The sequence below is a fragment of the Haemorhous mexicanus genome, chromosome 8, assembly GCF_027477595.1.
Source record: "Haemorhous mexicanus isolate bHaeMex1 chromosome 8, bHaeMex1.pri, whole genome shotgun sequence".
Taxonomy (NCBI): domain Eukaryota; kingdom Metazoa; phylum Chordata; class Aves; order Passeriformes; family Fringillidae; genus Haemorhous; species Haemorhous mexicanus.
Window position 1 is genome coordinate 26,235,043 of NC_082348.1, and position 12,412 is coordinate 26,247,454.

Consider the following 12,412-nt stretch of genomic DNA (forward strand, 5'->3'; position numbering starts at 1 on the left):
GCAAGCCAGATCCAACCCAGCACAGGGCTGCCTGCAGCCTCTGCTCCCTGGTTTGGGGGCAATGCTGCCATCTCCACCCACAGCCTGCTCTGCACCAGCCTCTGCTCTACAGGAGCCACCTGGCAGCTAAGCTACAGAACTCCAGGTTTGCTGTCTAAAAGTAACTCAAGTGTCCTTAGAAACTACATCACACTGTTAAAAACAGAATGCTTTATTTACCTAGAGCTCCTAGGATTGTGCCAGATTGAAAGGTTATTAGCATTCTCTCTGAAGATACAATGAATGCTGTATAAGGAAAGGAGCCAGAAATCAATGTTAAGTAATGTACTGGATTTTCTGGACCCCATTATTTTTCAGATAAAGAAAAAAAACATCAAAAATGGCTCAATAAGGAAACATGATAAATGACCAACTTTGAAGGGCCAACATATTTTAAGTGTCTGTCTGGACTTTCAGTCTCCTCTGAGGCATTGTGCTGAGCTATAGCTGCAACTCAGGTAAGACTGAAAAGCAGCTGGGCTAAGAGATTATTTTAAGAGTAAATCAAATGCCAAGAACCTAAAGCTTTCTTTATAAATTGTATCCATTTCAAAACCATGTCAGAGAATCAGATTTTTGTCAGCAAACTAGTACATAGTGCAGAAACAAGTGAGGCTTACTGAAAATGTCTAATTAAGGAGCAAGAAAAAGACATGAAAAGTTTTCCATGATCTAAACACTGTTCTACACAGATGAGCCTAATAGCACTGAACACCAAATGACCCAATATTTATAAGTGATCTTCTGTTTTGCACTTAACAGCTCCAGTCCCAAGTCTGCCTCTTACTATGCCAGTAGTCTGAGGACAAAGACTATTACTGTGCTGGGCAGAGGGTAGGAATTTATTAGTAGTAGCTGGCAACACCTAGCAGTGCTTTATAATCAAACTTCACAGAGCTCTTGTGCCTTGTAATCTTAACTCCATTCATTGCAAAATTGTTCAAGAAAACCAGAGCAGAGCCATGCTCAAAATCCTGAGCAATGCTCTGTGGGTAACAGGGCAGGACAAAGGGGGTTATGAGAAGCAGTGTTCACAGAAAGCCCAGCAGCTCCAGGCTGCCCAGGGAGACACAAGTGCAGGACTTTGAAGCTAATGCCCTCTGTCAGGAGCTGGAGCCACAGAGCAGCCTGTGCACAGCCATTTCTGCCATTCCAGCTCAGTGCAAGGAGCCTTTAGCATGACAAGACAGGGAAAGCAGGAGATCAACACAGCCAACGTGAAAATAAACATTTGAAAAAGCACAGGGACACGGACAAGCAGAACATCCACAAAACATAAACAGTGTTTCCATTTTGTTTGGCAATGACTTCAATGTACACCATCTTGGCTAATTCAGTGAGTATGCTTTGTTGAGCAGAGTTACCTAAACAAAATTCACAAGTTTTAAAGGAGAAATGCTTCCACAGAGGTGTAGTCTTAACTCCCACTGAAATATTAAAACTTACAGCACCCAGCTTTAAAATATTTGAGGAATAGTTACTGAAGCCTATCAGCATTGGAAAGCCTGTTGATCTATGTCACCCAAAAGTGCACTGATACATCAATCTGCCTTCCAGAGAGCTCCTACCTATTTCTCAAATTATTTGTGTTAAGCAGCAGTGCAGGGTTTGTTTAGAATAATGAAGATATTGCATACATGTATTACACTCGTGTTGCAGCATGTGAATAAAGACATAAAAAGTATAGCACCCTTGTCTATTCTCCACTTTGCCTTGAGATGAGGTGAAACAATTCCTTATCTCCTACCTTTATTATTTACAGTCCAGCTTTCCTCTAGTGCATTCTGAAAGAGTATCATTCCTAGGAGCCTTATCTACTTTTACCTTGTGTCTGTAAGGCATTCACAATAAAGCCCCAATGCACTCTGTCACAAAAGGTATCAGCTAATGATGACACTGAATGTATCATACAACAACATAAAAGTCTGACAGTACACAGCATTCCCAGTAAATGGAAACAGTATCTTTACTATGTTTGTATTACCCAAAGATATTTGCAGATCTTTAAACTCTTAGAAGTGCATAAAACATAAGCAAGTAACTTCCAGCTGAGATGCAAATTAGTGCCTCAGGAACTGGACATGATACAAGACTGTGAATTACTTATTTACAGATACTGGTTAACTTAAAATGCACATTTTCACTATTACTGAAGATGGCAAAACCAGTGATTACATTACAAAAAATTTGTGTTTCCTTTCTTAATTTTAGATCTTAAATATGAATAAAATATTTGCTGTGGAGTACTAGAAACAAGCAGGCCACTTCAAGGGTGACAAAGATGCAAATCAGACAATTGTATCAAATGAGTGATCTAGAAGTTATGCTCACATGTACTGGAAGAATTGAAATCTCTAAGGACTCAAGAAAAACATGTTTAGCCCTCTGAAACAAAGCACAAATACAGCTCTAGCACTTCACAAACACACTATATTGCAATGTCAAGATACAGAAAAAATCCCACCTTGCACCCCAAAAAAGCCCTTTTTAGATTCCAGCATATTTTTAAGAGAACTTTGCTGAAGATCCTTGCTCTTGGCCCTCCAGGTCATAACACACTACTAATTCCTGCAGTTCCCTTTCCCACCAAGTGTGCTCCAACGGGAGGCTGACAAAGCAGTAAGGAACATACTCATAAAAGGGAAAAAAAAAAGTGTTTGGGTTTTGGGTTATTGGTGCTTTTGTAAAAATAATATTTGAAATGTTTCTGCTTTTTCAAACAAACATGTTTGCTCTTTTAACATGGTTTTCAGCATTTTGTGGGTTTGGTGCATAGCAGAAATTTAAAAACATTTCCAAAACGTTTCAATGTCAGTGCAAGTAAAACACTTCAATTTCAACTTCCTGATTAAATGTTTCTGCAAGAGAAAAAATTTACACATACAGTTTTCTGATTATGTATGTTTTGCCTTCATAGCTAACATTTCATATGCAAGACTCCAATTTCACATCAAAGCTTTACTTTTAAATTCAGTAAAGATTCAAATTTAATCTCAGGAGACTATGATGTCTTAGAAGTCAGAACAGTTAAGTGCTGCTACCAACAACCTTTAAGAGATTCTGCTTTTGATAGATTCAGTTTTAATGGGAAACTGAAGTTACTCAACGAGCATTACCAGTTATCTTGAGAGATTTGCAACACATTGCACTGGTTCTACAGAAGTTAAGGCTTTCACTTGAATTTCTAAATAACCTTCTATAGCAATTGCTTTAATACTGTGCCTCCTGCAAAAACTGTCACTTCTACTCTTTCTCCCCTACCCTAACCCACAACACCCTCACTTTTCCTTCAGTTGCAATGAGACAAGACACAGCCTTAATTAGCCCATGGCTCTGAAATCTTATCACTAAGCATTTGTAGCAATGTGTACCCAGTGTCACAGCCCCCTCCACTGTTAATTAATTTCCTGTAACCAAATAAACAGCAAAAATTGCCCCACACTAAGCACTGAATTTTAGAAAGGCAACTGAAGGTTCAGGCAAATACACAATTGTTAACAGCTGGCTAAAAATCCAAGTATTTCATAATGAAGTCAGTATATTAAGAAATTGTTTAAAAAAGCCCTGCATTTCATTTCCCCCCTCCATCAGCTGCTCCACATCCAATCTCTTTAGAGAGACACATCCTAAGCAATCTCCATGCACATTCACCTGTATCTCCTTCAGCAGCCCAGCAACTTCATTTGCTACAGCACCCTAAAGCAACTTCCTCAGAGGCACAGTACCATCCTCCTGCATCAAATGCTTAGCTGTCTCCAAGTAAATTTCTGGTTTTAGGAGATATTTAGGCTCTTAATTAGTGTCTTACTATTTCCTCCCCTGCCTCATAACACAGTGAAGGTGCACTAATGACATGGAATGCCTCCTCACTGAAGGAAGAGGTGCCCACTGACTCCCAATCATTTCAGGGGTACAAGTTTTAATCCTTGTGTAGATCACTTCATCTTTTAGAACCTGAGATCTGCCACCTTGCAAAGGTTTGTCATTTCCTCTTTACATCTAAATCACCTGAAAACAAAAAGAATAATGCACATGAAGGAAAAAGTTTATTTCCAGAGTGGTTATTTAGATTAGGCAGATCAGAAATTAACAACCAGCTTAAACATCAGCTACAAACTTAGCTGCTCAGGGGCTGCAACCCCGCTGAAGCAAATGCACTTCAATTATAAATTAACATCAGATGCTGCTCTCCAGAAAAAGCAGTTCAAGACAACTGAGAGTGAGCAGGGTTAGAACTTTCCAAAATTAGCCTGACATGATCTAATTCAGCTTCAGTGGGAGTTAGCTTGGGCCACGTGCCCACAGCTACATGAGTCTAACTGCTGCCTCTCAAAACAACAGTTAAATGAAAACTGTCTCATTACTACCATCATTAACCTGTCCCAGCCACATACATCTGCAATTACCTTTTTTTTTTTAATGGTAGCTTTTGTCTAAGTTTTCACACAATTCCATGAGCACTTCAAGACAGACCTTTACCACCTATTTCATACACAGAGCAAGAAGGCTGGCAAAGAGAGGCAAGAATGTTACACTGGAAAGATAAGCCTGTTATCAGTATTTCAGAGTGCAGAATAACATCCTTGACTGTGTGAGGTGGTCTCTTTCTATCCACAACTCAGTGCTCTTATTTAACAGAGGTTTCCTAAATCCTCTAAAAATTGCAGCCACCATTTGCTGTTATGAGATGAAAGCCCTATATAATATTCAACCACATGGACCAGTAACTGCTCAACTGTTGCTGCCAGGGATTTTTTCCACCTATCACACAAATACATCACCTGTCATAGAAAAATACATTCTTAACACTCAGTTGCTGCTACATTAATTTATTTGCAGCACCAGGAAGCAGCCTTGAGGGAAAAAATAATTAAAAATTGCTCTTTCATCTTGATGTTATTTTAATGTGAATGTTTCATTACAGCAATAGATCTATGACCAACAAGAGAGATCATTTAAGTCTTTAGCTACCTAATTTCTATTTAACTGGCTATTATGAATGATTGAGGAACTAATAAATTTGTCTTCAAAACAGTCTCAGAATTTAGGAAGCATTGTGTAGTCATAACAGGCAGATATTTAGCATGTCAAACTAAATATTTGACAAGGCCAATGAAGTAAACACATCTCAAAACATTGACCCAGGAAGCCACAGTTGACCCCTTTTAGATAGGGTTAAGGGGAATATGAGTATTCTGGCTGAAAATATAAGATGGAAGAACAGTGAATCTATCCATGAGAGATTTATCACTGAAGAAGAAAGCAGATTTTTCCCTTGTCTTGCAAAAGTGCAAGTTAAAGGTAGAGGATGAGTGGTTTCTGAATGTCTGCATTTGAGCAGCTCCAAACTCCACAGGCAAATCTTGAAATGGGAAGCAGACACCATGCTCCAACCACCACTTCTCCTGGCATCAGGAAACAGCTATCTTCATCTCTGCCTTCTGAATACCTCCAGACTGTGGCTTCTACACTATCACCCATCCTATAGAATTTGCAAAATTCTAGCTGGAGGGATTAGCAACCAACAGCTACTCAAATCCGCCTGGATTATCTCTGAGATAGAAGAGATGAATATTATGACTACTCAGATGCATGATTGCTTTAAATTACCAGCTGCACATTAGGAAGCAGTAAGGATTAAATTTCAGGCTTCAAGAACCTGTTTGTCCTCAATCTTATACTTGATGTTTATAAAAATTTTGTTACAGGACAGGTTGGATTACATGTATTTATATCCTAATCAAACATAAATTAAAAAAACCCAACAAGCTGTTCTGTTCTACACAGATACAGTTGTGAGATAAAGTTTTGACATCCTAAAAACAACATTGACATTATCTTAAATGTTACACTTAATTTTTCTAATTGCTATATGTTACAACAAAGATAATTTGATATATCTAACACATATCTTAAGTTAATTTTGTCTTCTTGAATCATTTATGGTCTAGCTGAATCTTTCAACACACCACTGCTCAGTATCATAAAAAAATGGCAACCAAAAGATTGTATAAAGTAATTGTTTTATTCCATTCTTTTTCTGGGTGGATTTAGCTCAAGGGCCTAACAGTATTCTGCTGTTTCCACAGTTCCTTCATGAAGCTGCAAGGAAACATCTTTAAAAGAACAACTGCAATTTTCCTTAAAAATTCAGCTTTAAATTGATTAGGGTCATCAGCAAGGTCTCTGGGTTCCATTAGTTTTTAAACTACAGCTGAATTTCTGCTTGTCATTGCAGGATCTGTATGATTTTACTGGAAATGAGAAAAAAAACCATTTACAAATACTTAGTTAACTGTTGGCTAAATTAATAATTGTATTAATTCAGGCTTCACATAACTGGACACCAGTCACCTTCACTTCAACATTTCCAGGATCATAAGTTCAGTTCTAGGAGGTCTCACACCTTACTTTGGGCCATTCAAGAACTTTATTTATCAAAAATACAGATGAGAAACAATGCTCTTACAGTTCACATGCAACAGTGAAATAACCTTCTGCAGAAGATTTCCCATGTGACTGTGACCTGTTCAATTTAACAATCTAAAAGGTATGGAAACACAGATTGCCACAGCCTGTGCAGCTAACCTTGCTAATGTCCTTACAGCATTCTGTCAACTACAGCAGAAAGGCTGGATGAGTGCCCAAGAAAGGTATCCAGTAGCTAATACAAAGCTTCCCAACAATTCTATAAAGACTCAACCTTGCCAAAGTAAGAATTCTGCACTTAACATGCCAAAATATCATCTTATAGCACAAAAATGGGTTCTGGAAGGAGCTGAGAGACCATGAACACTCCACCACCTGGAATGTGGGTCAGAAACAGTGCAGGGGTCTGTGTGCTGCAGCCTCCCTGCTTTTTCACCCCTGCAGCTCTCTCAAGTATCCTGTACTTCCACAGTGCTACCAGAGTGCTGGATATGAACAGCCAGGAGCAGCCCCATCTCTGTCAGATGCAGCAATGGTAGAGCTTCACAGATAAAACACCAGAGTGGCAAATGAGGCCATCCTTGCTGCTGGAATGGCCCATCTCCAGCTCTTAACCCAGTCAAAGCAGACAGACAACTGGGCTCTGAAGCAAGCTCCTTTGCTTGTGCTTATGCCTAAAGCCAAATTTGCCTATTATGAAAATGGAAGGTGACACAATAACACAAAGCAGTTTGAGTCAGTAGAAATGTATGCTGCAGCACTCAATTACAGCTGGGTGAATTAAGGACTGTGTTACAGATTTAATCACCCCATCCCCTCCACCCCTTTGCAAGTCAAGATAGATCTTTCAGTATCAAAAATTCCATTTAAAATTATTTGAAGATCTTATCACTCAACAGCTGAATTAATTTATCCTTTGAGAAGAACAAGCACGAGTCATTTGGTAAGAACCTGGTCTTCCTGTTTTTGGGGGGACAGAAAGGGACAAGGAATTACCTTTACAGCTGTTTTTCCTCCTGTCTGATTTCCCTGCACAATACTAACTCCAGATACATTTGGGGAGCCCAATCTGACTCTTACCAAAGTCAAGCAGAGTCTCTTCTGCACTGTACAGTGAAACTGATTCCAATGGTGACTGTTTACTGGTTCTACAAACAGCACTGTCAACCAAATGTTTTACAAACTTCTTTACCCATTCATACTCTACACATTTTGCAAGTTGAAGACCACTGCTTTTTAGCATGCCAAACCAAACCCTCATTTTGATCCAACTTCCTTACAAATACCAGACCCTACAGCCATTTTTGAAAGCACCAGTGATAAATATCAGCATCTTCACACTGAAGTTTATTCAAATACTATCATTCCTAAACACAAACTATTCTTTTTGCATTCTACAGCTGTAAATGCTATCCAATTATACACCTTCATCTCACAAAATACTTTCCACTGATAGAGAACTCTTGACATACAGAACAGTTGTGCCTCCATTTACATACCTAACTTTATTCAAGTTCCCTTTCACAATTCTCATTTAGAAAAGGCCATCCAAATGTTTGGATTAGGCCACTAACTCAGCTTCTTTACAGGTTCTTAACTTTTGGAACACAGCACAACAGTGTACCTGCTAATTATGATGGTGCTTCTGTCATACCAGGTTAAGTGGTCTGATCCCTTGATTTGGATCTGTATGATTTGATAATAAATAGCTGAAAAGAAAATTACATTGCTCAAACTAGTATTCTTTGAACATTAAGTCAAAGTTAGCCCTTACCAGAGAAATGCAAAAGAAAGAAGCCAGATTTCAGAGACTGTTGGAGAGAACTTCTGATACAAGACCAGTTCCATCACTCAAAACTACCTGTGATTCATGACTGAACAGACATGCCAAACTTTCCAAAGGTACCACAGTGTTAATGAAACCACTGGCCTCCTCTCAACAGAAGTCATCAATCTTCTGAATACCTCCACAGGCTTATGAGGTTGAGCATCCAAATAGCAAAACACACAAGATCAGAGACCATTTTGAAAAATATTATCTGTATTCAGCAGTTGCCAATACAAACAATCCTCTTGTAAGCATTTCTTTGTGGAGCAATGTGGAATATGAGTGTGACAAACTTCCTAGGGGAAAGCTCTGCTCTGTTTGCCACCTCTGTGACACAGAAAGGTCACAGGTTTCACATTTAACAGTAGCACAAAAAGAAGGTTCTTTCCCTAAAATCTTTATACCATGACAAGACAAACACAACCATCTGACTTACTGTAAGGTGTTGTATCAGTAGGGTCAGGAGGTGGGAAGTTTTCTGTGAAGTTGACATTACACAGGTCTGTACTACAGCAGCAGAAGCGATATGTTCCATTCTGAATCAAGGAAGGGGTGGTTGTAACTATGCACTCTTCAAAGTGACACTCCTGGGGGTCTCCTATATGAGACCAGCAACCTGCAAAAAGAAGCAAATGACTTTTTTTTTTTTTTTCAAGTAAGCATAAAATTAATTCTACTGACTGGATAAGCACACCTACAGAAATCCATACAAGACCTGATTAAACATTACAGAGAGGGGTAAAAACAGTTATCATAATTTGCTTGTCTGACTTCACTGCCATCTTTTAAACCAAAACCTGAAGAATTTCTTTTAGAGCTCCCCATAGCCAAGGAGAAAATGTGTGCAGGGATGAAGGTCAATGTCCAGCTGTTGCCTTACTATGATAAAACCTGCTTTTCTGAGCCTTCTAAGCAGAAATATGCTATTCCTCATCTCTCTGATACCACAGACCATATCATCATTTTCTGGTCCACAGACTAAATGAATTGTGACCTAATCCCTTCCTTAGGCCACAAGACTGCATCTACAGCTTGGTGCTTCTTGCATAATTTTCAAAATTCTGCCTTTCCTCATTGTCAGCATCACTGGACTTTTCTATAGGACCACAACTCATTGCCTGGTTCATACCAGGTTCTTTGTCCCTGCAGCAACTTTTCATTCCCAAGCATGGTCAACAGCAGTTAAATGTCATTTATTCACAAATACCTGGAAGGGAAAGGGGCAGCAGTGGGGCAGAGGTGAGGAGCCAAGCTGCTCCCTTCAGCAGATTGCCAGATCAAACAGGAATCATGGACTACAACTCCACAGGCTATCTGTAAATACCAGCTGCATTTTCATTCAGAATTACACTACATTAACTTGCATTCAAGTAACAAAGAGCAGATTCCCTGAGAATCACAATCAAAATGTATCTCCAGAAACTGCAAGGCCCTCCACACCTCCTACCTTCATTCTCCCCACAGAACAGCACTGAATTACAGTGCTGATATCTGAACTATAGCTGCAATTTTCTTTGTAAACAAACATCCAATCAATATGAATATACTTTTTACTTAATAAGACACTGTTAAAGGTATCATTACATCAATACATATACTGAAATTCAAGAAAGCCATCTTCCTCTGACATCCTATGTAGCAAGAAATTTGAATGCTTCTTCTTTCAACTGTACACTGATGTCTTTGGTCTCTTTTAGAAGTCATTAACTTCAAACAAACTTTCTGTTCACATTTAAAATAGTTAAATGGGAGTTTAAAATGCTGCATTTCAACAATGTGCAAGAAGTCTAGTTCTGCAGCTGTGCAGCTTTGTATGAGCTGGCTAGATCACAAAGAAGGGAAATAAGTAACAAAACTACTGCACTGAAACCGAACTGCTACATACCTTGTTTTACAAGATGGATGTCTCCTTCTCTTGTTTTTTCCCAAAGTCCATAGCAGGTACTACCTTTCATGCACAAAATTGTGCCATTCTCCTGGGAGATTCGGCTCTCACTGATGCCATGGTCCTGCTGATACGGGTCTTTAAAGGCACACAGCCGCTCCTCACTCTGGGTAGCTTCAGCCAAAGAAAGAAAAATAATTTTTGTCAGTGATTCCATGCATAAAATATTAACTTTATTAAAGAGATTATTAAGGTCTTCTGAAAAGATACATTCAAAAAAAGCTAGATGAGTAACTGCAAGGCACTTAGATGCTATTCAGAAGCACAGCTCAGCAAACATCCACTCACAGTAAGAATCTGTAGTACATTTTTCAACAACTAGACTTCATCGAGTTCTTTAACTCCCAAAGCACTGGCAGCAAAAAGATGCAAGATGAAGCAGATTGGTCTTTTGAGTAAAAGAGATTTTTGAACCTCAAGTAAAATTACAGCATATGTAATTGTAAATTATTAAAGGTACTGTATAAAATATCTTCTCACAGATGGTTTATTTCTTTGATCATTCTTCAGCACTGGCCCCAAAGAAGCCATGTTTCAGCAAGGCAGACTGACTGCAAGAACACTGCTTCACTGTGTCACCAGCTGGGGTGATTGGGTAAGAAAAACCAAGAGACTTGGATACATGTGTCTCACTTTTAAGGCTATTACTAGTCATTAGCAGTCAAGATTTGTAATTCTTTTATGCTGAGACAGCTATGGATTGCTGCACTATTCAGGCCAGCATTCTGTCAGTGTTTCCCAGTTTATGGTGTGGCAGCAGTAATTAAAAGAGCACAACTTAGCTGATTTTTCTACTGGTCTGGTAGAGCACGTGTGATCAGTTGAGCTGCATGTCAGCTCAGTGGGGGCAAAACTCTCAGCTGAGGAGAGATCAACTTCTTAAGGCAGTGTAATTCAATCACTCTAAGAACCTGGCTGGCAGTCCATGCTGCTCACCCACCTCTCTGAACCCTGGTCAGAAAGTCAGTCACCTAAATTTCATATCCAATTTTTTAAAAAATCTCTCTGAGCAGAGTTGGTCAAGTTACTGAGTACAAAAAGGTCACACATGAACAGCCAGCACATGCTGCCTGCAGCAGAACTTGCCAGTTGCACGCTGCAGCTTTATTCTCAGAACAGCTGAGTATGCCAGGCGTGAAGCATCTGTCCTGCATTCTCTGCTCCATGACATGGGACTGGCCAAGAGACAACGTATGAAAGGACAGCACCCCACTGCTGTAAGGAAACTGCTTCTGACTCACTTTTTGAAAAGTCAAAGAAGAAAAAACTATCACAATTATAATTTTCAAGACACAATGGGACAAAAGTATACCGCCTTGTGAAATAGGACACATCTGCTCTGAGGGACAGTAAAAAGGTTTTAAAACCTCTTGCATCTGAGAGCTGAGTGGGGCTAAGGCCATCCAAGATCTGGTTGTTTACAAAATGCTCAAATTGCTGCAAGATAAGCCCTTTCATAACTTGCCTTTGTGAAAAATTGATTTAAAAGAACAGAATTTATGAAACAGCCACACAAATCTGGTTTCCTTATTTAAAAAGAAAAGTAATTCCAGGAAAGTCCACTTTAATAATACCTCAATATGTTAAAAAAAAAAAAATCTTTGAACCCATGAACTAATAGAAGAAGAAAAAAGACCAAAACAAACCAAAACCTTTTGAGTTTGCCTTGGACTCAGACAAAAAATAATGACATGTATCATGTCTGTGCACCACTGACTGAGACAGCTTTAATTGCTTACTTTTCATGTTGCCTAATCGTTCTATAAAACTCCTAGGATCAAGATTGAGAGGTAAGAACATGAGAAGATACTCACAACAAGAGAAGTTGTTAAGAGTCATGCTAGATGCTGTCCAACCACACATGTACTACAGAAAATAAAAGTAACTACCAAAGGCTTTTCTGATTTAAAAAGACTGCATTGGCCTATAAGAATATCTGCAGAGGGGAGCATGGGGAAAGCATGAGAAAACACAACACAGAGCTAGCAACCTGAGTGTCTATCAATTTTCTTGCAAAGTAATAAAAATACAAGTGAACTTGACACAATTTAATGTCAGATGATCTCAGTGGGAAACTTTTCCAGCAAAAAAAATAAAGGTTACTCATCCAACAACTAGAGTTTTCATGCTGATCACTGCACATTCCTGCTTCGATTATAACTCAGAGAAGC

General features: G+C 39.0%; 1 protein-coding gene across 1 annotated transcript in view; it reads right to left on the reverse strand.

Annotated features, from left to right (window-relative positions):
• BMPR2 (bone morphogenetic protein receptor type 2) overlaps window positions 1–12,412 on the reverse strand; it is a 105,352-nt gene that overhangs the window by 42,990 nt on the left and 49,950 nt on the right. Inside the window, exons 2-3 of the mRNA XM_059853303.1 lie at window positions 10,182–10,355; window positions 8,733–8,912 (exon numbers count right to left, since the gene is read on the reverse strand). Coding sequence (XP_059709286.1) covers window positions 8,733–8,912; window positions 10,182–10,355 — 354 coding nt within the window. The remainder of the gene's footprint in view (window positions 1–8,732; window positions 8,913–10,181; window positions 10,356–12,412) is intronic.